Source organism: Danio rerio, chromosome 9, assembly GCF_049306965.1.
Source record: "Danio rerio strain Tuebingen ecotype United States chromosome 9, GRCz12tu, whole genome shotgun sequence".
In the NCBI taxonomy this organism is placed as follows: domain Eukaryota; kingdom Metazoa; phylum Chordata; class Actinopteri; order Cypriniformes; family Danionidae; genus Danio; species Danio rerio.
In genome coordinates, this window is record NC_133184.1 from 42,791,398 (window position 1) to 42,819,351 (window position 27,954).

A 27,954-nucleotide genomic window follows, 5' to 3' on the forward strand; every position below is an offset into this window, starting at 1 on the left:
ATTATTATTTATATCTATGACCTGCATCCAATATATCCTCACTGAAGGACTCAGTGTTTACACAGAGAGCCTCAAGACACCCGAGGGTCTTCTCCATCCGCTTAAAGTCCTCAATCTGGAGCATTTCTGCAGGGAAAAAAAGCAGATATCAGGAGGTTATTTTAAATAACAGAACCATTCAGAATACACATTTCTGCAATATCATACCGACAAGAATCTTCCACACAGGAAGGCCATCCAGATTGAGCTGAATGAGGTGTTTAAGGACATCTGTGTGAAAGTAAAGAGCTGCCAGGTGGACACAGTTATTTCCCTTGCTGTCTTCCTCTCTCCAGTTTGCCCCTGTGGACAACAGGAAGTCCAGAGCTTCCACTGAACCTGAGGTCGCTGACAGTAACAGTGGAGAGCTGCCATACCTGCAAAACATTCATCATCTGACATTTCGAAAGTACATTTGGTGTGTTTCTTTATATTATGATGAAACTTGATGCTCAACCTACTAGATATGTGCAATGTGAATTTGCCTCCATTAAATTTTTTTGGAGAAGGTATGATGTTTTTTAAATATATTAATTATCAAGAATTAATTAATGAAGATTTTTATCCAGGAAAGATGCATACAATTTTAAAGACAACGTTTCCAAACATTTAAGTATTATTTTTTACTTAAACTATTCAACTATATTTTTTAAGTTTTATTTTTAGAAGTTCTTTATTTTTATCTGATTGAAACTGATTTTTTTTAAAGAAATGTAGATAAGAACCTGACCACAGTTTAGGCTAAGAAATAAACACACAGCTGGACAAAGGAGCCTGAAGGATTTTATTCCAAGGTACGCACAATTATTCCCACCCCCTTCCCCTAATCATGTCAAGGAACACTGATGCTTACTGTCTGAGGCTACATTATTTAAGGGCATTCGTTATGACATAATTCATTTCCTTTTTAATTTTAATATTCCATTGAAGTCTAAATGTAATAAAAGCACAACATCACCAAGGAAAAAGCAGATGCTCTGGACAGAATCTTTAAAATTATGACATATTATAACATTTGCAAATATAACAGAAGATTGTGATACAATACAATTAGTGAAGCATTAATTAAATCCTTACTTTCCACTGACTGTAAATCATCCACCCACACAGTTGAGTAGTGAAAAGTCTCAAACAAAAACATTATTTGTATATTTTTCTTGGAAAAAAATGGCTTTTTAAAATGAATTTTATATGTTTTTTGTCTTTTTGTTCAAATATTTTTCTTGGTGAGTTACCTTCTAGATAAAATAGAAGAACGAATAACATTTGAGGTGAAGTACTTTAAAACAAATCTGCTATGCTTCAACAAAATTATAGCCTAATCTAGCCTAAAAAAAATAAAATTGAAATATTCAGTTTCAGAGAAGCATATTAAACTGTTTTTCATGTTGCGCCGGTCAATACAATTTAATTTATTTAATCAAATAATTTCAATGAGCAGGACAGTCGTTTACAAAGTATTCGCAACAGCACTGAACATGTTCCAACATTACCACGAAGGAACAAACTCGGTTAAAAGTGTGAGAAATCTCAGAAACTTGTTGTCAGAATGGAGATGTCTGCTTATTTATGCCAGTCAGTCAGATAAAATAGTTTAAAACACCTTGAATGGTAGCTGTTTCATGCGAGGAGGCTGCGCAGCAACTGAATCTGATCTGTCAGATGAAAGAAAGAGTTTGCTCGACTCAGGTGCTGACTGCGGACCACTCCGTGTGGGGGATCAGTATTTGTCATTAGTTTTAGGCCTTTTGGCAAATGTCTCCCCTAAGTTTGTCTGTTTTGAGTGCATTTTGAACCTTGTGTTAAACAATCGCTATCTGAATAGCAATTTTTATTATGCGGAAAAACCACCAGCAAAACTAAAGCCAATAGATTTCTTTACCCATCTCCCACTATGCAAGTACATACACACTTTAAAACACTCAAATACACACCTTCATTTGTTGTCATTCTATTTTGCTTAGTCAATATATTGTAGTGTATACTGTTTAATAATCTATTTAAACTATGTAGTAAATAAATGAATAAATAAAAAAGCCACAATTATTCCCAGCCTCTCATGATAGGTACGCACAGTGCGTACAGCCATTCAGCTGCAGGGCCACTGCATCTAGATTAGCGATTGAAAATTTGTTGAAGTTATTTTATTGCTATGGTAGTTTAATACCATAACTGTCATAATACTGTTGTCATTATACAGTATCTTTAAATTCTTAATGTAAATTACTTATTTTTAAAAACTGTATTCTTGTACACCTTCTGGATTCTCATGTAAAGCTCTGTGTACCCTACATCTGTAAATAAATGTGAAAATGTATGCAATAAAAATATATTTGAAAAAAAAAGAAAAAAGTTTTGAGCACCAAACCAGCATATTAAAATTACCTATGAAGGATCATGTAACTCTGAAGATCAAAGTAATAATTCTGAAGATTCAGATATACCATCACAGGAATAAATCACATGATATTAAATTAGAAAACAAACAAAGAAATTAAAATATATTACGTACTCAGCAGGGGTCTTCATCTCCAGTAATGTTGGGTCTTTCCTACATAGCACCTGAATGCATGCCACCTGCCCATAAAAGGCTGCAAAATGAATGGCCATCCAACCTCTCTTATCCACAACTCTGTAGTCGGCTCGCAGTGCTAGAAGACAGTTCAGGGATTCAAGGGAACCACACTGTGCTGCCAGGTGCATTGGTGTGAGGCCTGAAAGAGGAACGTTTAAAGAAAGTTATAAATGCTTTCTGTGCACATCAGACCAAGTTCCACATCATTGATATTAAACTATTGCTTCTGTTTTGCTCTGTAAATTAATTTTGGACTGTCACCTAATTAAAAAGGGCAATAATAATATTAATAATACTACTGTGATAATTTAACTACCACCACTAATACTACTACTGATCATAATATTGATAATAAAAACATATAAATAATAATAACATTTATTATAATAATTATTATTAGTATAAAAATATTTCAAATAATAATAAAGTAATAATAATTATTATTATAAACATTATTAATCTTCAAAATAATAAGTATTAATAATAATAACAAAGTAATAATTATTATTATAATAAACATTAATAATTATTATTATTACTATTATTATTGTTGTTAAATAATTATTACAAATAATAATAAATAATGATTATTATACTAAACATTAATAATAATAATAATAATAATAATAATAATAATATTATTATTATTATTATATAGTTATTACAAATAATAACAAAGTAATAATTATAACAAACATTAATAATAAAGTAATAACAATTATTTTAATAACATTATTAATGATAATAATTGGTATTATTATTATTAAATAATTAGTATAAATAATAGTAATAAACATTACTCACATCAATTTTGCTTTAATTATTATTTTATGAATAGTATTAGTGGCAGTTGTAGTACTATGAGGTGTTACTTACAATAATAATATTTGATAATACTTAATAATAATACAAATACCAAAAATATAAATACTAACAATAATAATAATAATAATAATAATAATAATGATATATTATATAATATTATAATAAATATTATAGTTGCTATAATTATTTGCCATTGATTAAAAATAATATTATTAATAATGATGATAATATTAATAGTTCATGTTTGATTAATATAATTAAATATGGTACATTTAAATATTATATATAAATTATTAATTTAATAATTAATTATTAAAATGTCCAGGTTAATCCCCTTACCAGCTCCTTCAATGAATCTGACCCCTGATTGTCCTGTCAGTAGAGAAAATGTAATATAAGAACAAATAGAAATGTCTAAATCCAGCTGCACATAAGTAGAGACTGGCACTGTGTTGACCTGTGTTAGTGAATCTCTCGCTGCGTGTCTGGTTCAGGTTGACTCCTGCAGCCGCGAGCTGAACAATGATGTGTGTCTGGTTGTTGATGGCAGCATGATGAAGCAGAGAGAAACCCTGCTCATCAAGAGCATGCAGGAGAGACGGCGGGACCCTACGACTCAATGAGGAAAACACTGCACATAGTCCTCTCTCTGCTGCCGCCTTCAGCCCAAACGCCACATTCTGAGTGACACACACATTTTGATCTTAAAAAGTAAAAGTGTTTAGTTGATTTTACTTACAAAAGAGAGTAAACCTGCTCCTTTTAAAGCAATTAGTTGACTTTAATTAAAAAAGAGAGTAAACCTTAAAGAATTAAGTAAATGAACTATTTGAAGCGATTTAAATGAACTAAATCCTTTTTTTTCATTCATTCATTTTCTTTTTGGCTCAGTCCCTTTATTAATCTGGGGTCGCCACAGTGGAATGAACCACCAACTTATCCAGCACATGCTTTATGCAGTGGATGCCCTTCCAGCCGCAACCCATCTCTGGGAAACATCCACACACATACAACATAGACAATTTAGCCTACCCAATTTATCTGTACAGCATGTCTTTGGACTGTGAGGGAAACCATAGCACCCGGAGGAAACCCACGCGAACACAGGGAGAACATGCAAACTCCACACAGAAACAGCAACTGATCCAGCTGAGGCTCGAACCAGCGACCTTCTTGCTGTGAGGTGACAGCACTACCTATTGCGCCACTACGTCACATATCCTTTTTTTTTTTCTTTAAAAAAATAAAATGCCTTTGTTTCTTCAAGGGTGGACTATACTGTAAAAGATGCTGGTTTCCACACAATCGATTTGTGTTGCGACAACATGAAGGAATTAAGTAAACTTATTCGTTTTTACAAATTTGAGTGGGTTAAACATAAAACAATTAAGCTGTCCCAAAAACACCTTTAGAGTTGTGTCATTTCAGCTCATTAAATTAGTTTGAACAAACAGAGAACATTTTTTTCATGTGCTGCAATTTAGTTTATGTTGGGATTAGCCATTCAGCTATGTCTCGATAACAATTCCTTCAAAATTCAGTTGCGAGAAATACCTTTGCCCCATCTTACCTGTCTGTCCTGTTGACTGAGCATCATCCAACCAGATCACTTCCCTCATTAAATCAGACTTTTGTCTAGGTTAAAATGTGCGGGCAATCAATTTTTTTTAGCTGCTCCTAAATTTTGGAATGATTTGCCCACATCTGTCAGATTGGCACCATCTTTGTTTTCAAATCCAAGTTAAAAAAATCCTGTTTGACAAAGAATTTAACAACTGAATGCTTTTTATTTAGTATTTTACTGGCTTTTATCATTTAGAAACCTTTTTCTTATTGGAGTTTATTAATTTAGTTCAGTTCAGTTTTAATCTTGTTTTGTGGTTTTAGTTATAACTTGGATTGTTTTCAATGGCCTATATGCACAGCATGTGTTTTCCAGCCACCGATAAACTTCCGGTAAATGGTTAATTTGACTATTTTCAATTTAATAAGGTTCATTTTACAGCATTGATAATGTAATTTCTTTAAAATCTAGTCAGTTTAATAGACCTCCATCTAGTTGTTCTAGAGTAAAATGAGATGAAAGACCATTTAGCTCAACCATAAGAGCTATTAAGATCAGCAATCGAGCACAGAAACTCCACTGAAAAGAATGTGGTAAAAAAAATGTCCATATTTGCCATATTTACCGTGGATCAATGTAATTTATTGCAGTGCTTCTTGTCCTGTCTGAGACCCACTTAATATCATTTATCAATCATGTAGTTTTTTTAAAGAAACCAGATCTTACTTGCGATTATGATGGCATTTAAATTAAAGTCCCTGTGCACATCCCTTATTGTGCTATATAAATAAACTGACATTGTCAACTATTTGCATAATTATGAAAAGTTCAGTCAGTTGGGGTGAAGCAGTGGCGCAGTAGGTAATGCTATCCCCTCATAGCAAGAAGGTCGTTGGTTCGAACCTCAGCTCAGTTGCCGTTTCTGTGTGAAGTTTGCATGTTTTCCTCTACGTTTGTGTGGGTTTCCTCCGGGTGCTCCAGTTTCCCCCAAAGTCCAAAGACATGCGGTACAGGTGAATTGGGTAGGCTAAATTGTCCGTAGTGTATAAGTGTGTGTGTGTGAATGTGTGTGTGGATGTTTCCCGGCTGGAAAGGCATCCGCTGTGTAAAAACTTGCTGGATAAGTTGGCGGTTCCTTCCGCTGTGGTGACCTGGATTAATGAAGGGACTAAGCCGACAAGAAAATGAATGAATAAAAAGTTCAGTCAGTTAGTTACAATGGGTGTACTCACCTTTGTTTTTAAATAAAGTCAACTTGTTGCTTTTTACGGTGTATATGCAACAGTACTCACTGAATTGTTGGTCATTTCTCACCTTGCACTTCATAGCTTTTGTGTAGCCAAATGTTTTCTTGAACTGCTCGTGTAGCTCAATATCTGTTAAAGGCAGTCTCTTCTCTTTGAGGGTTTTAATGGAAGAGCTTAAAGCCCCCCACCACTGAACCAGGTTATGTTGAGGATAAAATGACTCTAGCTCAATGGAGATGACATTATAGCTGCAAAACACAAATTGTATGTCATAAAATGCATCGTTCTGATTTTTATACAATTGAAAACAAAATTATAAGCCAAAACTAAATTTTATTATTTCATTTCAATTTAGAGAGGATCACGAGCTTATGAATGTTCACAGCTGTTCCAACTTTAGCTAATGACTGATTATCCTTACAGACGATCCTTAACTCACTATAAATAACCAGGCTTTTCTCATCTCAATATCTTCGTCTTGAAGAAACCCCCCCACCCACCCTTACTTTCCCTCCTTTCAAACGGGCGTCACGGTGGCCAGCGATTAGCGCTGTTGCCTCACAGCAGGAATGCCCCTGGTTTAATTTATTTCCAAACCAGACGGCATTTCTGTGCAGAGTTTGCTCGTTCTCCTCGTGGGTTTTCCCCGGGTCCTCCGTTTCCTCCCACAGTTCAAAAACAAGCACTCTAAACAGTTAATCAAAAAAAAAAAAAAAAAACATTAGCTAAACCCTGAGTACACCTTTCAGCTTACATATCTGACACTTAGCTACAACAAGCAAGAAGGGGAGTCATCGAGATCTACCTGAGCTCAAACTCCCCTCTCGCCTTGCAACGGGAGGGAGCCCAGGGCTCGAGGATCTTATAAGCTCAGGGCTCTCTCCCGGGACAGCACGCCAAACTAGCTTTACTATCAATCATCAGCTAAGTGTGAACTCTTAAATTACAATTTCACAAAAAGTTTGGGCTAATAAAAGGATAAGAGAGCTCTCAGATTTCATTAAAAATATCCTAATTGTGTTCAGGAGATCAACATAGGTTTCAGGGGATAGAAACTTGAAGGATCTGTTTTTAATGCCTCAATATCTCAAACTTGATTCCTGGAGGTCCAGAGCTCTGCACAGTTTTGCACCAACTCTAATCAAACACGCTTGATCCAACTAATTAAGATGTTCCAGATCACTAGAAACTATTAAGCAAGTAGGAGTTGGAGCTGGCTTGAGCTAAACTCTGCAGAACTGTGGCCCTCCAGGATTTGAATTTGAGACCATTGTCTTATGGTACATCCCAATTCTCATAAAGTATAAAAAAAGTAACATAAGAGTATGCTAGCCTTGAGACATACTTCTTCCTCATTAACAGACTGTTATGTAGCTTAGTTAAGTCCCCTGTCAATCATCTCTTAACACATCATCCACATTTCTTTCATATGTAATTACCTACCTGGCTGTAAATTCAGCAGCAGATTAATCTGCCATTCGCGGATCTTTCATGCAGAGAAATTTCTTTAGGTCTTTGGAGAATTATCTATTCAGAAGTTAATTTCCAAACCAAACATATCTTGATATAAGTTCATATTGTTGTTGCAGATGAAATATAACACAGATTATAAAAATAAATTTTTTTCCAGTTAGCTAGAAATTAATAGTCATTCAAACAACTTTACCGAAGCCTGTCTACTTGACAATTGGTCTTGCGATGCCATGTTTGTATTTTGTTTACACGTTTTACCCACGTTTGTAGTTCTTATTAAATTAAAGTCCAACGCGCAATGTATGGTGGGTAATATTAGAGGTTAGAGTACAGATGGTTCTACACTACGAATGTTTACCGGAAATAGTAAACCATCCGGAAACCCAGGACTCTGAACCGGTTCAAGGAACAGAAACGAAAAACGGAAACGAATGACATTTTGCTGGAAGAGAAACAAAAAACGAAAACAAGATCAACTTTAATCGTTCTGAACAGAAACGTTTACAGTTAACCGGTTAATGACATCATTTTATAGTTCTCTTTATTATATGAATTTGGGAGACAAAAAGCATTCATTTTAATCATGTGTACAAATGCGACGGTGATGCATACAATGTGAAATGTCCACGAAGCAGAAGTCATAAGCTAGAGTCGTTTCTGATGCGATGAGCTTGCCTTAAAGGTTACCGAGTACCTGCACGACTCCATAAGGTAACGTAAACTGCACAGGAACTTTTAGCACTTTTCAACATACTACAGTTTAGGACAAACTAATTCAATTTTCGAATACTATTTAGGACGGATGGTATGCAAATCGGGATGCAGCATTAGTGTCAGATACCATAAGACAGGGATGTCTAAATTCAGTTCTGGAGGGCAGGTGTCCAGCAGGTTTTAGCTCCCACTTGCCTCAACACACCTGCAAGGACTATTCTAGAATGCTTAGTAAGAGCTTGATTAGCTAGCCCAGGTGTGTCTGATTGGGGTTGGAGCTAAACTTTGGAGAACACCAACCCTCCAGGACTGACTCTGGGCACCTCTGCCATAATACATATGTGGTCATCATGTTTTAGATCAGGGAAAACCAACCCTGTTCCTGGAGAGCTGCCTTCCTGCAGAATTCAGTCCCAACCCTGATCAAACACACCTGAACCAATTAATAGTACCTAAGGCAGCACTTGATAATTACAAACAGGTGTGTTTGGTCAGGGTTGCAACTAAAATCTGCAGGAAGGTAGCTCAGGAACAGGGTTGGTGACCCCTGTTTTAGATCATCGGTGTGAATACACAAATATATAATACGTAAATAGCACAGACCTTTTCCCTTCAATCTCACTGAGTGGTATAGGAAAATGGGTTTTGTATGTAGAGTCTTGACGAAGCAATTCATAGAGGTAATTGGCTGCCTGAGCCTGTAGAGTTTTGAAAGCCACCTAAACAGAAAAGAAAAAACTCTGAATTTAATATCATCTCAGTGGCATAAATATAAATGATCTAATGTCATTATTTATTAACTGGCTATTAAATCTAACAGTTCGGAGTTCCTCCATTTTGATTATTTCAACTTAATTCACATTGCTCATTCAAATTAAGTAAGAGTTAAAGTAAAATAAAGTTAAAGTAAAATTAAAGTTTGTTTTTACTTATGTTACAAATCAGATTGTATTGTTTACTGCCAAAGTAGTTTACATTTGTAGATTATACTTTGTATATAATACTTTTAATATTATCTGTGTAGAATTCACATATGGGTATAAGGTTTGTGTGCTCTGAGTGTAGTTTTAAACTCCCCAGCGCTCAAAACAACATAAAAAAACAAGTCAATAAACATGCAAAATGATTTAATATCAAATCCTTGACGTTCATTTGACTTCCACTCATTGATGCCCTTTTGACCACGGAAATAATAATTTTTAATAATAATTTTTAATAAAAAAATGTTGTGTACCTACAATTCATGTAAACTACCTTGATGTCAAAATAAAAATCAAATTGACATTTAGCATTGGCATCAAAAATCTATTTCAGTATAGTCCTGTTATCGATTTTAGAGACCAACCTTAGATGACTTTAAAACGATTAGCATTTTCGACATGTTTTTTGATTTCGTTTACACATCAAGGTGCGTGCTGGGTCACCTTCGTTTCCTCAGTGGCATCATCAAGAGAAGGTGTCCCCAAATCAAATTCTATCCCTCCATGAAGGTTAAAATACTGATTCTGCTTGTGTGGGAAGTGCTTGCAGGCAAATTCAGGTCCAAGAAGGTGTGGAGGAACCTCTCGTTCTGTTTTCAGCTTGTCATCTGAAAATAGCAAAAAAGAAAACTCGTGTTTATCAAGCATAGCAGTGATGGCAAAAGACAACACAAGGCCATTATAGACAGATTTTGTGGAGATAAAAAAACTAATTCTAAATATAAAAAAATGTATGATCTTCCTTACACATACTTTCACATAGGAAACTTTCTCCCACAATCTCCACCATAGACCATGAACAAACATTTAACGTTATGTAATATGGAAATTGATGTATATGTGACTACATCATATCCAATCCAAACTGCTTAAAACTATTACTACTATTAATAGCATTATTTGTTTTATATAATACAGTTTAAATATTTGCAGAGATTTAACTTCCTAGAGAATTATGAGGTGGCCATAAAAAATAAATTCCACTTCCACCTGTTGAAAGAAATAAGACAAAAATATCAGGCTAAAAAAAAATCACCTGTCATAGCTACTGACAGAGAACAACTGATGCTCAAGCACTAGTCCTGTATTTAATTACTTTTAATGTTAGCCTTTTTAAAATCCTACATTGAACCAGGACATCAAAAAATTAGTAAATACTCAAGGTGTTCCTCTCCATGGAAATCTTTAGTAAAAGGCGAAAGACTTATTCGATATGAAGAGAAACATGAGTGTACTTAATGTTAGTCTTTTTAAAAACGATAATGCTTTACATAATAAGATTACACGAACAATGCAGAATGTGTTTGTTTCAGGTAGCATAAACCACCTCCGCCTCATTTTGAGTCACAAAAAATCCTGATTATTGTGCTTGTAAAAAGAAAATTGGCAGAGAAAAATTGTAATTACATTTGTTTTGAAATAATAATGCACTGTTTTTCATTCTGCTACATTAGAGATACCCAAACTAGGGCCCATGGTAACCTTTGATTTGGCCCACCATCCCATCTGAGATAGAACGCAGATCGGCACTTCTTTCAAAAAAAGCAGACTGAAATTAAATGTTTCAAATAAATGTTGTAAATTAATCAGATTTTTAATAATATAAATACGGTTACTCGATGGATAGCTGATACTGCAGAGGACATCGATAAGTAAATCAAGGCAAAAACAGGTGCTGCTTGACTACTGTAACTCTATTCTGCTATATATGGGATTGTTTTTCTTTGAACATACCCATAGCAACTTTAATGTAATGGAGTTTGTTATAGAGGCGACACAGTGGCTCAGTGGTTTTCACTGTCCCCTTATAGCAAGAAGGCTGCTGGTTCAAGCCCCGGCTGGGTCAGTTGGCATTTCTGTGTGGAGTTTGCATGTTCTCCCTGTGTTTACATGGTTTTCCTCTGGGTGCTCTGGTTTCTCTTACATTTGGTATAGGTGAATTAGATTAACCAAACTGGCCGTAGTGTATGGGTGTGTGTGTGAATGTCAGAGTGTATGGGTGTTTCCCAGTACTGGGTTGTGGCTGTGAAGGGCACCCACTGCGGAGTAAAACATATGCTGGAAAAGTTAGTGGTTCATTCCACTGTGGCGACCACTGATAAATAGGGGACTAAGTTAAAGAAAAATAAGTGAATGAGGTTGGTATACCTTCAGCCCACCCCCCTCAATTAAGTTTGGTTTTTGGCCCTTCATAGGAAACAGTTTGGGCTTCTCTTTGCTATATCAATATATAAATAATTTTCCTTCAGCTTAGTCCCTTATTTATCAAGGGTCACCCCAGTGGATTGAACCGCCAACTATTTTTAGCATTTGTTTTAGGCAGGGGATGCCCTTCCAGCTGCAACCCAATACTGGGAAACTATAACTTTAACAAGCTATGACTCATGTCTCAGAATGGTTAAACCAGTTTAAAACTGAATGTAAACAAAACAGTTGCAATGTACTTTTCTAAAGCAAACATAGCAAATAATCTAACAGACATCTACGTGGATGGGGACAAAATACTAATTGTATTTGAATTTAAATATCTTGCGGTCCAAATTGACTCAAAATTAACATTTAAATGACAGTTTAAATGGGTTTGTAACCGTGTAAAATTTAATATATATAATTTCTGGTTCATAAGGTAATATTTATCACTGCAGGCAGCAAAAATATTCATAAATTCAATGATTTTTTTTCACATATAACCTACTGTCTAACAATCTGGTCACAGGCAAACAAAACAACACTAAAACCCATAGAGTCACTTTACAAACAGACAACTAAACTACTGAATAGAAAGCCTCTAAGAGATTGTCATTGTAACATTTTACAAAAACATAAATTGTTAAGCTGGGAAAATGTTATTAAGTATTCAAACATTTATCTGATGTATAAAAATCTGTCACCCCCACCCCTCAGTCAGTTTGTAAACATCAGGAACACCACACAAAGAGCAACACGAGGGGCAGCCCAAGGATACTGTATTGTCCCACTCCGGAAGTGTCTTTGGTCAGGGTGCCATTTCACTTACAGCTGCACAGGAGTGGAATTCTTTCCCTGGCAGCATCAGAGATATAACCGCCTTTAATATATTCAAAAAACATCTAAAAATCTGGTTTACAGAGCATCAGACGTGTCATCATTCCTATTAGAATGAACCTAGCATGTTTCCATTACCATCTTAATGATTTGTTGTTTAAATGCGTTTCAACTATTTTTATCTCTATTACAAAATGTTGGTGTTTTAGTTTAATTTGTATATATAAATTTTTTATTAAGATCTACAAAACTATGTATATTTTAGTACTTCTTAACTATGTTTGATTGATTGGATAATTCTTGTATTGTTTTTTTTAGGTTGTTCAGGGACAACAGATAAAAAATAGCCTTCTGGCTAACTCTGGTGCATTTGCAGAAATGTTAATTAATGTACACTGTCCCTGCCAAACAAACAAACAAACAAACAAACAAACAAACAAATAAATAAAAAAAATAAACAAACAAACAAACAAACAAACAAACAAACAAACAAATAAATAAATAATTAACTAATTAATTAATGTATATATTTTTGATTAAATATAAAAAAGACAACACAAACCTGACATAGGTGAGAGCAATTTTGACAGATTTGGAATCAACATCTTTTTCCTCAAAGAAATGAGCAGTGGCACAAGGAACGAGATGAGTTTGAGATAAGCAAGCTCCCTGCAGACTTCAGCATTCTTCTCAAGGTTGTTTTTAACCAAAATAATGTGCTCTGACAGCCTTTTCTGCAGCCTCTGGTATGTGGCCAGATCAATATTGTCTTCTGTGAGTCGGACAGCATTGGACAGGCAATAAGACCCCTCGAACATGAAGAGATTTTGGTGCTGGCGGGCAGAGGTCAGGAATGCACTCAGCTTGATCAGGATGCTTTCTGAGTATTGAGAGAAGAGATTCTCCTCTTCTGTGCTTTCGGGTTCATAGGTTGGGTCTGCATCAGTGTTCTCCTTATAAATGTCCTGATAACATGGTTCATCTGAGATGTCTTTTAAACCTGGTGATACAAATCAGTGTTATTTTAATGTCACTGCGATAATATTTCAGTTTATAATGATCAAAGACATGCAATAATTAAGTTAATGATTTATTAATTTTATTAATGGAAATTATACAGAATCTAACATGGAATTGTGCATCATTTTATTTTTATTTATAACTGCAGAACTTTTGTCGCAGTTTAATTAGAAAAAATATGAAATTTAAAAATTACAAATGTTACTTAATGTCGTTTATTAAAAACATTTTGAACAGTTAATTTTATTTCAGTTATTGTGTTTTTTATTTAATTTTTTTATTATTATTAAATAGTTTTAGTTTTATATAACCCTAAATCCTACAAATATATTTTGGATTTTCTAGATTTTTTACATTTTATTTTATGTTTTTGGGCTTTGGATATTTGACCTTTTTGTATAAATTAATTTGTTTAATGTTTTGTTATTCATGAAAGTATTTACAAATATTAAGAAAATTAGAAATATTGCCTCAACTTATACAGTCAAAATATTTTCCAATTTATTTTTTATTTTTTATTTTAAAGTTTTTAGTTTTAGTAAACATCTTTGTCTATAGTTTTAAACACTTTGTATCTCACCTGTACTGAGAAACTATAATTAATGATTTTTTTTATTTAAATTAATATTAACATATTATATATTATCATATATATTAAATAATTAAATAAAACCTATTTGGTCAAACATATATAATTTTATTGTAATCGTGATCGTAATTGTAATCTTTATTTATATAGCACATTTATTGTTTATGGCCATACACCCAAAGCACTTTACAATCATGATGGGGGTCTCTCCACACCACCACCAGCGTGCAGCATCCATTTGGATGACGCAACAGTAGCCACTGGACAACAGTGTCAGTACACTCACCACACACAAGCTATTGGTGAAGTGGAGAGACAGTGATGTTCAGTGGATAGGGATCATTGGGAGGCCATAATGGGCAAGGTCTGATGGAGGGAATTTGTACACAGGAGTTACACCCCTACACTTTACGGGAAGTGCCATGGGATTTTTAATGACCACAGAAAGTCAGGACCTCGGTTTAATATCTCATCTTTAATATCTCATCTGAAAGACGACGCTCAGTGACACTATAGTGTCTCCTTCACTTTACTAGGGCTGCAGGCTGATATACTTCTATCATTTATCATTGTTTTTACACCTATATAGTCTTAGTAATTCTTGTTTTGGTTGTAAGTAAGCTATTTTAATAAAAAAAAAATGAAATGTTTTCATGTAACCCATGTAATTTTATTTTAGAAAACTTTACTGTATTTTATGTCTTGAAAATGTCCTTTGTGGTTTTAGGCTGTTATCTGTTATAATAATATCCCTAATAGCCTAAAAAACTGACAATACTATGTTGCTCAAAAATGACGTTTGCTGTTTGTTCAAACTGCTTATTTAAATTAAACAGAAACAACACAATTCTTGGAGGGCAACTTAATCGTTTTATGTTCAATCCACTAAAATTTGTAAAAACCAATATGTTAACTTATAGTTTTTTCATGTTGTGCCACCACAAAGTGATTGTGTAAACCAGCCTTTTGTTTGGGTATAATAGACTAAAATATATAGAATTCGTATATCTCACCTGCACTGAGAAACTCTGCAAGCACATCTTTCTGTGTTTGAGGAGCACCATCTGAATCCACGGCCATGCTGGATCTCCAAAGCTCACAGAAGCGGATGCGTCTCTCCCTAGGGATGTGACACCCGTGCCAGAGAGCCTTCATTGTATAATCTATGCTTATTAAAATCTGACCGACCTTGGTATCATAATACGCCGGCGGCAACAAGCAGGTGGAGCTCTGGTCATAGTTGGGTAGTAAACTGACCCCAGGAACTTGGTTAAACCCATAAATCCCCACTGTAAGTTCCCTCACTATCTGGTGGACCACTGTATAATCCAGCGGCAAACACGAGCCAGAGGGAGCCAGAATGATTATGTTGGGATGTAAGATGTTCTTCAGTTGTTTGCTGATGCCTGGGGGTGTCTCTATTGGTAGCTTATGCTCTTCGGCGCAGAGTAGCCAGTTACAGGAGGTCAGGCTGAGCAGTTCTTGAAGTTCCCTGCGGTCATATTTCTGAAGGAAAGATTGAGCGGTCAACGCGGCCCGAACGGCGCTCTCGCTGCTCTCCATCAAAACCTCACGCGTTTATTCAGATATAAGGGATGAGAAAGGTTAAATAAATGTAGTTGTTTTACTTTCGATACAAGTTTCTCCGAGTTGTCCGATGAAATGTGTCATTTTGAAGAGCGTTGCTGTTAGTAATCAGTGACGCGCACTCAGCGACGGGTCTGTAATTCCTCGAATCAACCAATAGATGGTGCTGTTGGATCAAAGTCCTTTTCATTGTTATGCACGATTGAAGTTTGCACATTTATGAACATTACTGTAAAAAATAGAGCATTACTGCAACTGTAATGAAAATGCTACAAACTCACCGTAAAAATACAAAGTGTTAATTAAAATCACAGAGTTATTAAACTCTAGTTACGGTAAACCACTGATCTATAATATAAACTCACTGGACACTTTATAAGGTACACGTGTCCAACTCCTCGTTAACGCAAATTTCTAATCGGCCATTCACATGGCAGCATTTAGACATGGTCAAGACTATCTGTTGTAGTTCAAATGCATCAGAAGTGGGAAGAATGGTGATTTAAGTCACTTTGAACATGGCATAGTTGTTGGTGCCAGACGGGCTGGTCAGAGTATTTCAGAAACTGCTGATCTGCTGGGATTTTCATGCACAACCATCTTTAGGGTTTATAAAGAATTGTCTGAAAAGGAGAAAATATCCAGTGAGTGTAAGTTCTGTATAGGCACAAATGTCTTGTTGATGCCAGATATCAGCGGAGAATGGCCAGACTGGTTCGAGCTGATAGAAAGGCAACAGTAACTCAAATAACCACTCGTTACAACCGAGGTATGCAGAAGAGCATCTCTGAACACACAACACTTCAAACCTTGAGACGGATGGGCTACAGCAGCAGAAGGCCACACTGGGTGCCATTCGTGTCAGCTTAAGAACAGGAAACTGAAGCTACAATTCGCACAGGCTCACCAAAGTCGGATAATAGAAGACTGGAAAAATATTGCCTGGTCTGATGAGTCTCGATTTTTGCTGCGACATTCGGAAAGGAGGGTCAGAATTCGGCATCAACAACATGAAAGCATGGATTATTCCTGCCTTGTATCAATGGTTCAGGCTGGTGGTGGTAGTGTAATGGTGTGGAGGATATTTTCTTGGTGCATTTTGTGCCCAGTAGCACCAACTGAGCATTGTCAACGCCACAGCCTACCCGAGTATTGTTGCTGGCAATGTCCTCTATGACCACAGTGTATCCATCTTTTGATGGCTACTTTCACCAGGATTACGCGCCATATCATAGCGGCCGAATCATCTCAGACTGGTTTCTTAAACTTGACAATGAGTTCACTGTACTCAAATGGCCTCCACAGTCACCAGAACTTAATCCAACAGAGCACCTTTGGGTGATGCCATCACGTCAATATGAATTAAAATCTCTGAGGAATATTTCCAGCACTGTTGTAGTTGTAGCAAAGTAAGGAACATAGCTTAACAGAAATAGCGTCTATGAATGCTTGAAAAACTTTTATATGAGAGTGAAAAAATTACAATTTATTATTTTATAAATAATAAGAGTTGAGCCTTTTTAAAGTTGTTTATTGTTGCATTTTAAATTATTTTTAATACCTTTAAGAGCCTTACAATAATTATCAACCAATAGTTAGATCAATAATTTTATTGTACAATATTAAATTAAGAACATTTAAATTGTATGTCTTTGGACATATTTACGACTATTGTGCAATTTACAATTTAAATTGTATGTACATAAATGCCTATTTAAATTTACATATAAATTAGACAAAGGTCGCATGATATTAAAATTAAGTTTTTTAGATGTTAGTATCAGTATTGTTAGTTCTTAGGGTATTTATAAACTAGTGCGTTCCAAAAACAGTGGCAAAATTCGCGTTTAGAGGATATAAAATAATGTAAAGAACAATATGGTATAAAATGAATGAAGTAACGTTACGTTAAAAATAATATATATTTTTTACATTTATTTATTTATTTGCACGGACAGAATTTGTGTGTGAAACAGGTGCGAAAGTCCCTTTCAAGCCTTTTATGACAGTAGATGACGCCCCCTAGTATACGCAACACATCCTAACGTAATTAATATTCATGAGCTAAGTCGGTTTCGCGGATGTGGAGCGCAAACGTAGTGGCAGCTAATGCGCATGCCCGAGTCTGAGCCTGCTGCTAGACACAGAAAAAAGCAGCACCCTTTGCCCAGTGCTCAGAGTACGGTCCTTACAAAAGTGTGCTCCTTTCCGATTTCCGCAAACTTATTTAAAATCACAAGCTGATCAAAGCTGTTGTAAATTCATTTTCAGCTGACAATGAAAGCTGTTATTCTGGCAGCAGGTTATGGCACGAGACTGCAGCGGGATATTGAGATCGACACGACGGGGAAATTCAAGCATTTGAAAGGCATTGCCAAACCTCTGCTTCCCGTCGGTTCATGTGCACTGATCTCACACTGGCTTCAGGCACTGACCAAAACAGGATGTGTGGACACTGTTTATGTGGTTGTGAGTCCACAATAACTGTTCTGTTCTGTTTTTAAAAATCTAACAATATTTAGCTTTTAGTCATACTTTTTGACTTATGATTATGATTATTGTGCACAAAATCATAAACTGTATCGTCTATTAAACAGACAAATGATCTTCACCATGAAGCGTTCCAGCAGTGGGCTCAAGAATTTCCCAATGTTAAAATAATAAACGATGGTACAAGAAGAAATAAGGTAGGCTTCTGCCAGTATCATGTTTTGTTGTGATAACTTGCTGAAGTTTTAATCATGAATCATGTATCATGATGATATTGACACGATATTGACCAAACTGCAAAAAAAGGTAACTTTAAAAGGAATAACAAAAAAATACCTTATTACTTTATAAGTAAAATAGATGATAACGTGCAATAGATAACAATCAAGTCTCAATAATAAATGTTAGTGAATGCATTAAAATCAACAGTGAGAAATAGCTAGCTATAGTTATGTTCAAGTTCATTTAAAAATGAATTTTATGACATTTATGAATTTAATGCCCAAACTCGGTCCTGGAGGGCCAGTGAAGTTGGTACTAAACTATGCAGGGCACTGGGCCTCCAGGACCCAGTTTGCAGTCACCACTGTATTTGTATTTAAATTGTCTCTTTAGTTTGGACATATTTACGACTATTGTGCAAGTAAGATTTTCAATTTGATATTTATGTTAATAAACCAATATATATATATATATATATATATATATTATGTTTAGAAGAGTATAGTATTGAATACAGCACTGTAAATAATATATTTATGATTTCTTTAAATTATTAAAAATGATTACAATTATTTTTTAACCCCATTTAATTAAAGCATTATGACTTTACGGTGTGTTATGTATACTAAGAAATTAACAATCTAACATTAATACATGTTTTTTGTAGTTGTAATTACATTACTATAAAGAAATTCAGGGTCTACCTAGGCATAGTTGAAAAATAAGAGAACAGTATATGGATATGGCCATACTGTAAGCCTCAGACGTCATGGTTTCCTTGTTCTCATGTAAATTCCATAAGTGTAACACCCTAGTGGATAAAAGGCCATTTAGAACACAAAGCAGACTGTTGCGTGACTCACAGGCCACAGCTTCATCATTTTCACATACTTTAGGTCAGATTTTACATCATGCGGACCTGACCTGAGATCCCCAGCCGAAGCATAGACCGATATGTTGCTCTATGATCATTAATATGCATCCTCAAGCTGTGTTTGATAAGCCAGTGTTTCCTTCTGATTGTAGGGGTATTTTATGGAGTGATAAATAAGCATATAGAACTGATTCTGGGAATTGTTTGAACTTACCTAAACCATATACCTACTATGTAGAAATCTTAGAACGATTTAACCTATTGAACCAATGCAGTATATGGCACCTTTAAATTAACAGATGTTAACAAATGGAGCCTTACTGTACAGAGTTAATGATCAAATGTCCTATAAATAGTGACAGAACATTCAAAATCGCAATCCAGATTAACATGGAAATGTTAGTGTTTGAAAATGAATTGTATTCAAGCAATTGATACCGTAATGCCACTTCCAATTCAATAACCTGACCATTTTTCAAAGATGTTCTAAAAGTTTAAATAATAATTCACGGTATTTTAAAATGCCCATGATATCAATATTGTGCATGTTCATTATCAATTATATATTGATTTATTGAATATCTGCATGTGTCTAAAATAAGGTAGACATCATGTATTGGAGTGATTTGTTAATGTTGAATTTGATTATTTTAAAACTCCTTTTCTATGTCTCGGCAGGACAGACATGGTGCCGTTGCCTGTCTCCAGTTGACAATCAAGTTGTGTGCTGTGGATGACGACTTACTAGTTATCGGAGGGTATGACTGTCACAACACTCCAGGACATAGTTTGAAATGGCTTTAAAAGAAAAATATTTTGTTCATTTTGCAGAGATACTTTATTCAAGGAGGACTTCAGCCTCAGGACATTTACAGAGAGATTCTTTGAAGTCCAATCTAAAGACAAAGAGAGCAATTTAGTGCTGGCATACCGATGCAAAGATGAGGGTGAGCATAAAAACAGAACAGTACGCTTTCAGCTTTGCTAAACACATGGTCATTTAATTCAATTATTGAATATCAACTTTCAGAAACATCCAAATACGGGATTCTAGAGTTGGACGAGGACCTTAAAGTACAGTGTCTGAAAGAAAAACCTCTCTTAAGTGAAACAAATTCACGTGATGCTGTGCGTTTTCTTTTGCTTGTATGATAAAGGCATTTCAGTACTGTTTGGCTTTCCTAGGGTTCATATCCTCGATGTGTTTTTCTTGTTTCAGTGTCCATGCTTTTACTTGTTTTCAAAGACCTCACTTCCTCTTTTGGAAGTTTTTCTCAATGAGAAGAAGGTACAGTTGATCTAGAGTCAATATCTATAATTACTTTAAAATGTTACTTTTTTAATGCAACATTTCCCCATACAGAACAACCCTATTGAAGAGCGGGATGCACCAGGGACCTTTCTGTCATGGCTGATATTAAGGTTACCGAAAGGCAAATCATAAACAATAAGCCATTGTGTATGCTCACAGGCAATAACATTAATCACACCTGGTTTTATTTTTAGGAAGCCTGTGTATGTGCACAGGATATCTGGTCGATTTGATGTGGGAAATTTGGCATCGTATGTTGAATGTGACAAATACTTCAAGGACCAACTTCAAAATTCAGCTGTTTATTTAATGTAGTACATAATGAGAGTGAAACAATCTGAATAAAACATCATTTTTTGTCTTTGTTGAGTGAATCATTTCCACAAATGGGTTTTGAACTCAATCCCATTACCCTAAATCAATGATTTAAATTGTATGTTAAAAACAAAATCAAGAAAAGACTACTGTCAGAATATTAAATTATGTGGTGACAAGCCTTTTGCACTTATCTGAAGCCTTTTCATGGTTGTCCTCTAACTTGGCGATTCTGGAGCCGAACTGCATGGCTCTCTTAGGCAAGAGAGCAGAGAGTCCCAATCCCAACTCAACAGCTGCCAACCTCAGTAGTAGTTTTTCTCCAACTCCTCTAGGTAGAGACAAGTCAGCCTTCTCCGACACAGGCAGTCCGTTAAGGAAACTGACTACATCTTCATCCAAGTAAGGGAATCTGAGTTATAAAGAAATATACAGAGGAATTATTTCCAGTATAATTGCATTTCATTTCTGGTTGAATTAGTTATTTAATCTTGGAGTGTATTTACACCTGCCTTGTTTGGTTTGTCTGAATTAAACTCAAGTTTGTTCCACCTTTGACGTGGAGTTTGTGGGCAGGTATAAATACAGCAATCATACTCTGGTGCGCACCAATAGTTTGATTCTGAACCTGTGCCATCTGCCATTGCTAAGGAACCATCATCATGCTCTAGCTCTGTTACATGTTTCATTTTTGATGAACGAAAAAGTCTCTGCATTTGTTCAAGGTAACTAGTCAATGGTTATGCTGTGTTCCCATCAGATGATAAATCTTGAGCATAAATAAATGCGTAAACATTGAACTAAATGGCTAGCGTAGATTTTAGAGAGAATAGCTGTGTTTATGTGCTTTATGAAGGCTGAAAAACAATGTATGTTCCTTCAGCGCCATGTCTGAGTCCACTAGATCCTTTCAGAGGTGCACCCAGCTCTGCGAGTTCGTCAACCTCTCCAGAAACTATACCTGTATGATGGAGGCTTTCAGCGGTGCTTCGGACTGAGCTGAGTCCAGTTTGATGAACTGTTGTCCGGTGTTGGCAGGAGGATTTTCCCTCGGGATACCAATTACAGGTGCTACGTCATAATCACACCCCTACAACAGCAAGCTCCTGAATGTTTAATGCAGTGCAAACGTGCCCAGAAGTTCAGATTTTTCAACTGGAGCGATTCGTGCGAAAATAGTGTCGTGCCGCAGGATGTCTATTCACATCTTTGCATTTACTTAACATGTAAATCCCTCATGATTGACACTTCATCTGTGTCTGGTGTGAACGCAGCATTAAGCAATAACTTAAATGTGTGCACACATCTACATTTGGAATAAAGAACTTGTGTGAGCAAAAGATGCGATATGTAAATGGTCCCTCAGAGCTACAGCAAGAGTTTGTCAGTGGTGTTTTTGTTCGAACAGTGAAGTTGATTCTGCATGGCAGAAACAACACTACAGGAGCGCAACCATTTCTGTCTAATAAATGGCTCTACATATGTGGGGTTATGTTTACAATTTCTGCTTCACTTGCAAAAAGGGCAGTGTAAAAGCAAAAATGCAAAAAATTTGTAGGGATGCTCCGATCAGGATTTTGGCAGCCGATACAGAGTACCGATTCCTTGTCAAGGTGATCGGCCGATACCGAGTACCGATTCTAGTGCTTCAAGCTTTATAATCCATTAAGTATGCAATGCAATTTGGAAACATTGCAAATGATGAAAAAATAATTCAAAATGTCTAAATCAAGTAAAAGTTTGGAGTGCATAATAGAAATAAGAAAATTAGAAATGGGCCTACTCTTTATATCAATGAGTGTATTACAAGTTATATTATTAAATATTCATGTTCATTTTTAAAGTTTTATTTATGTAATAATTCCAGTCAGCTTTTAGTGAACTTGCAATATTGCCAAAAACACAGAACTTTCAGTTGTTATATGTAAAAAGGCCTTAATGCATGCATTTAGCTCATCTCCAACTATTGACAACAGATCACTCAATGAGAAAGAGGGAGAGATTTGCACTTGCAATATCTCACTGCTCAATTTATTTAACCTAAGTAATGTAATGCCTAGAACATCACTGTGCCTCTTACGATCCGTTCTCTTTCTCGTTTACTCTTGTTGCCATGATTTCCAGGTATTAAAACAAATATTTGGGGACCAAATGAATTTGGGGGAGACTCGCAGAGCTTCCAGGAAAGGGCATAAGGTTGGATAAGACCCTAGATAGGGGCAATCGCTCCCCTCGTGTCATGGCAGCTAAAATACTGGAAATACAATGGCTACACTTGGGGCAAAGAGAGCATCACTCGCGCTAGTCGCCCCAATAAACTGTATAAACAGTTCGCACCGCATCTGTATATATTTTAGCTGTTGTGACGCAAGCGCATCGATCGCTTACCTCCTCATGCATCATTTACCTGTGCTGTGGCTGCTGTAGGCTATGTATAATATACGGGAGGACACATGCATCTTCCTTTGCTTGTAAACTCATAAACGCCTGCGATTGGTTTGGTGAGTACTTAAGTCATGAAATGTGTCGACTGAATGTGTCGAATCGACTGATACCAATCTTCAGGCGATCGATTGAAGCATCCCTACAAATTAGGGTTGTTAAAAGTATCGAGTTCAGTAACAATCGATACTGACATTTTAAAAACTTCAATTTCCCGCTAACATTTGAGTGCATTTGAGCACATTTTTAAACACCGCTGATTGGCCATTGTGTTCAAATAGTCAACAGAAATGACTGATTGGCTGTGACGTTCATCAATTCACCATTCTTCATCAAGTGCAAACACAGACACACGGAAACTAGAGCATTTCAAAGCTGCGTAGATTAGCTGATCTGTCTATCAGATGACATACGAGCGATCTGCTTATGGACCGACTGATCTACATGGCTTCGAACTGCCCCAGTGTCCGTGCGTCTGTGTTTGCACTTGGTGAAGAATGGTGAATTGATGAACTTCACAGCCAATCACAGTTACTTCTGTTAAGCATGTGAACATAATGGCCAATCAGCAGTGTTTAAAAATGTACTCAACTACACTTGAATGTTAGCGGGAAATTAAAGTTTTTCAAATGTCAGTACCGAACTCAATACTTTTAACAACACTACAACAAATTTAAAAGAAATCGGCAATGGGTTTGGTCCTGAACAAACAAGTGAATTAATAATAAACTTTTCTTGTGTGAATATACTCTTGTATGTTGTTTGAACTGTTGAAGTGTAATACTTGCCTGGCCTCTTTTCCATGATCCCCAATGATTCGGTCATCTCTTCCAAGATTTCTTGAGGATATTCGTCCCAGTTCCATAGCCAGCTCTCTGATTAGTCCTTCAAGTCCCGAGTGTTTATATCGCACCCTGTGTCTGGAGTAACCCGCCAGCTGTTCGTCTGCCCCGATGCCAGTCAGAACCACCTGTGAAAACAGGAAGATAACATTTTATACAATGTGACCTAGTCCTTGCACACAGACATAACTGAATACAAACAGAGTATTAATGTTACCTTTGCTTCTGAAATATAAAGTTCTTCATCAACAGCCTCATTTATGACACCAATTCCTCTGGCAGCAAACCAAATAGCACATCCAAGGCTGTCATCCAGAACAGTGTCCAAAGGGTGCACCAAATGACAGATGCGTTTCTGTCGCATTTCCACCAGCTCCTCTTGAGTTACGTTAATTTCGATAAAGTTCCACTGGCGCTTTGGACTGAGATTTTTAAGTTCTTGCAGACCTGCTCTTCCTGTTATTCGGTCAGGCACATTAAACGGATTAAACTTCTGCTGATCCAATTGCGTTTTATCAGCATCATCACAGTCAGTCTTCTTATTTTTACCTTTCTTCATGGACTTGGGAGGCATCTTTGCTTCTTGCATTTTGAAAGCAACATTGAGCAAGTCAATGGGCTTGTCTGCAGGAACGTGCCTATCAGTAAGGGCAGCTAGTATCATTGAATCAATTCCTCCAGAGAAAAGAATGGCGATGTCAGCTTTTGTTTGATTTAAGGAAACCTCCAGTGCATCCCGAGCATGTAAGTACTGCACTCTCTTACGAACGGCCTCGCTTAGAACATCAATCAGTGCACTAACCACTGCTTTCTTGTCAGTGTTTGTTAAGAATGCTTTCAGATTTTCAACAGAGGTTTGAGAGGCGTTATGATTTTGTTCAGTTGTAAGTGATGAAATGGATGTGTTCATCGGACAAACAGGGGAGGTCAGGTAAAGTCCAGAACTATTTGTGTTTAAAGAAACACATTTGGGAAGACCTTCACATTTCAATTCCGGGCTTTCAATTGGCTTGTCGTCACTGTGGAAAATCCATGGATAAAGTTCAAAAATAAATGTACCATCTAGTGAAGTGTCTGTTAGGTCAAACCTGTAAACTCCACCAGGTGGTACCTCCTGCCATTGGGATTGACTATCATCTGCTGGCTGGGAAGCAACTGATACGAGTGTGAAAAAAGCTCTTTCAGGATTGAATTTCCAAAGCAGACTTCTTCTCCCGAAAAAGTCCCTCCCGAACCAGATGCAGCGCTCAGACTTTTGGTAATAGATAAAGGCCCACGGTCCTTCGAGTTGTGATAACAAACATACAATATCTGAGGCACTGGTGGCCATTGACAGTTGATGAAGAAGAACTTTGGTGTCATTTTCTTCCTGCTCTAATTTCAGACCACCAAACACCTCTCCATTCCAGAGAAGCATATTCCCAGTGTCATCTTGAAGAGGTTGAGGGGTCAGGCAACCCCTCATATGAAGTACATGTGCAGAGAATAGGACACTGCAGTTTGAGATTTCTTTTGTAATGTCTTTGCTACAATTGGGTCCTCTGTGTTTGAGATTTTGAAGCACATTCTCCTCCAGTGGATCATGTGGTGTGGTCAAACTGACCACACAGCAGATCCCACACATGATATCACTTCACTATATATCTTGATATTCTTTCCGCATGTTATCCAGGTCCTCTGTATAACAGAATATTATGACAATGTTAGAAGAACACACTCAAAATGGTGGCATTAGTATTGTATTTATGTATCATCTATCAAAAAAGCAGAAACAACTCAAGTATAACAGAAACACTTACGTTTACAAGAGCTAAGGGTTTCTCCTTTGTCTGCCAGAAAGAATATATTGCTGTTGGGTTGCTGGGTGTACACTCTCTGTGAATATAATCTTAGTATTACTGGAATGTGATGATATCAAGTCAAGTTGAGCTTTATTGTCATTCCACTACATGTGTGATCTCGGCATGGGACGGTAACCGGTTTCAAGGTTTACCGCGGTTTGGAAAATTCAAGGTTTTAATCCCAGTAAATTGTTCTGTTATACCGTTCCCAAGTTATATGTAAAAGTTTTTTTATATATTTTTATGTGTTGTATAGAAATCTACGTTTTTCAAACTAACGAATAGAGCAGAAGTCAAAGATTTATTTTAACTATTTAGCCTGACATGTTTACTGTTCCAAAATATTATGTTCCTTAAAATAAATAATTTGTGTTCAGTGGGGAAATTATAAATGTTTGTTCTATTTTACCCATACATTTTAAAAAAGAGAGAGCAGTAATCACTTTCACAATACTGTGATACCGTGGTATTTTTATACAAGGTTATCATACCGTCAGAAATTTATACCGGCCCATGCCTAGTGTGAACATACAGAGAAACTAAATGTGCAGTCTCCCAGGACAACGGTGCTACATAAATTAATCATAAATACAAACACAACTCTGCACATAAGAGCTATTTTAAAAACCTACGCATAACTATAAGATACTTCACTATACACATGGACTGGCTATAGAAGTACTCTAGAAAATCTCCACAAAAATGGGCCAGAAATGAAACTCAGTCCTATTTGCTTCATTTACAAGTCTGCCATAAGAAGAACACTGACTTTGAGGTAAATTATCTTAAAATAATAAATTCAATAGTTCAAAGGAATTATCCAATTTGAATCCCCATGGGTTAGAAAATGGCAACAGATGATACATTTAAGGTACTTTATAAGTTGATAATTTTGTCAAGCTTAAATTCTACTTTGCTTTTAATTGATGTCAAATAAACTGTTTCACAATTACGTTTTATCTTTCATAAATTTAACTGGAAAAATATCTCTAAACATCGAAGGAACTTCTTAGTTGATATTTTTAAATGTGAATGTAATTAATATCATGGTAAGACTTTATTTTGATGGTCCCTGTTGCACATTTTTCTGACTAAAGTTGTACTGCAACTAAATGCCAGTTACTTCTCATTTGGGTATTAGTAGACTGTCTGCTTAATATCTGCTGATACTGCTGCTTTCAACATTTCACTGACTAAGAAACTTTGCAAGTACATGTCAATTTACACCAACCCCACCTGACAGTCTACTTATAATCTATTGCGAATTAGTATAGTGGAGCATAAGTTCATATATTATATTGTATGCTACACTAGAAAACATTTTAGTATATATTGCCTTCTATAGCGATGTGGTTTGACTTTGTTACATCTATAATTAAGTGAAAGCATCTGCTACACCAAATGCAGAATGACTCTTGATAATATATAGAAAGTGACAAGACGATATGACGTTACATACCCTGTTTTTCTTCAAGTTACTTAACTCGTCCACAACAATCTTTTGCTCTTTTATCTGCGAATGAATAGTTATGTTTTTAGGATCATCAAAAAACAGAAATTACTAAACATGCTTAACGCGTTTTACTGGTGTCAACTGTATACTATAAATTACAAAAAACATATATGATAGACAACCTTTTGGTTCAGCTCCTCTTTTTGTGCGCGCTCTTCTGAGGCCCCAGGCTCAGTTCGCTGTATGTTCTTGGAGGACATTGTTTATTAATACGCTTCAGATCATTTTTAGGGAAACATCTCCACGAGCAAGTAACTCGTTCGTCGCACAAGAATGACGTATGCGCCAACGACGCTTTAAAAGTGCGTCACGTAATCCTAACCCCATTATCCCCCATAAACAAAGCCTGTTAAAGAATAATGTTGGGTGGATAAATCTGCAGCATCTAAACAAAGACGCGTTGTTGAATGAAACAGGGAATCTAAGTAATGTGGTCAAATACGGTTCAAATACGTCGAATGCTTTC

At 36.0% G+C, this 27,954-nt stretch overlaps 4 protein-coding genes and 1 non-coding gene across 8 annotated transcripts in view; 1 reads left to right on the forward strand and 4 right to left on the reverse strand.

Annotated features, from left to right (window-relative positions):
* Nucleotides 1–17,499, reverse strand: part of ankar (ankyrin and armadillo repeat containing) — a 33,911-nt gene extending 16,412 nt beyond the window's left edge. The window contains exons 1-10 of one of the 4 annotated variants that reach the window (NM_001040046.2): nucleotides 15,064–15,613; nucleotides 13,004–13,441; nucleotides 9,862–10,025; nucleotides 9,041–9,156; nucleotides 6,318–6,498; nucleotides 3,897–4,119; nucleotides 3,779–3,811; nucleotides 2,552–2,753; nucleotides 208–416; nucleotides 22–126 (exon numbers count right to left, since the gene is read on the reverse strand). In NM_001040046.2, the coding sequence (NP_001035135.2) occupies nucleotides 22–126; nucleotides 208–416; nucleotides 2,552–2,753; nucleotides 3,779–3,811; nucleotides 3,897–4,119; nucleotides 6,318–6,498; nucleotides 9,041–9,156; nucleotides 9,862–10,025; nucleotides 13,004–13,441; nucleotides 15,064–15,613 (2,221 nt within the window). Of the gene's footprint in view, nucleotides 1–21; nucleotides 127–207; nucleotides 417–2,551; nucleotides 2,754–3,778; nucleotides 3,812–3,896; nucleotides 4,120–6,317; nucleotides 6,499–9,040; nucleotides 9,157–9,861; nucleotides 10,026–13,003; nucleotides 13,442–15,063 lie in introns of all 4 variants that reach the window. The other 3 variants (XM_068223336.2, XM_073911750.1, XM_073911751.1) reach the window with 3 other exon arrangements.
* LOC137496521 (U5 spliceosomal RNA) lies at nucleotides 10,535–10,650 on the reverse strand. The gene has a single exon (XR_011016933.1). It is a non-coding gene; the product is annotated as a U5 spliceosomal RNA (small nuclear RNA).
* A 307-nt stretch (nucleotides 17,500–17,806) lies between the features above and the next one.
* zgc:136439 lies at nucleotides 17,807–20,896 on the forward strand. The gene is made up of 8 exons (NM_001040372.1): nucleotides 17,807–18,106; nucleotides 18,235–18,324; nucleotides 19,902–19,981; nucleotides 20,055–20,170; nucleotides 20,254–20,351; nucleotides 20,443–20,511; nucleotides 20,587–20,645; nucleotides 20,730–20,896. The coding sequence occupies exons 1-8, from the start codon at nucleotides 17,915–17,917 to the stop codon at nucleotides 20,848–20,850; spliced, it is 825 nt and encodes a 274-aa protein (NP_001035462.1). The 5' UTR covers nucleotides 17,807–17,914; the 3' UTR covers nucleotides 20,851–20,896.
* Nucleotides 20,818–27,782, reverse strand: asnsd1 (asparagine synthetase domain containing 1). Its single transcript, NM_200095.2, has 6 exons — nucleotides 27,611–27,782; nucleotides 27,435–27,488; nucleotides 25,934–26,009; nucleotides 24,352–25,811; nucleotides 24,081–24,262; nucleotides 20,818–21,262 (listed from the first exon to the last, which is right to left on the reverse strand). The coding sequence occupies exons 4-6, from the start codon at nucleotides 25,756–25,758 to the stop codon at nucleotides 21,016–21,018; spliced, it is 1,836 nt and encodes a 611-aa protein (NP_956389.2). The 5' UTR covers nucleotides 25,759–25,811; nucleotides 25,934–26,009; nucleotides 27,435–27,488; nucleotides 27,611–27,782; the 3' UTR covers nucleotides 20,818–21,015.
* asdurf (ASNSD1 upstream open reading frame) lies at nucleotides 25,454–27,763 on the reverse strand. Its single transcript, NM_001353562.1, has 4 exons — nucleotides 27,611–27,763; nucleotides 27,435–27,488; nucleotides 25,934–26,009; nucleotides 25,454–25,811 (listed from the first exon to the last, which is right to left on the reverse strand). The coding sequence occupies exons 1-4, from the start codon at nucleotides 27,686–27,688 to the stop codon at nucleotides 25,771–25,773; spliced, it is 249 nt and encodes an 82-aa protein (NP_001340491.1). The 5' UTR covers nucleotides 27,689–27,763; the 3' UTR covers nucleotides 25,454–25,770.
* Nucleotides 27,783–27,954: the final 172 nt, after the last annotated feature.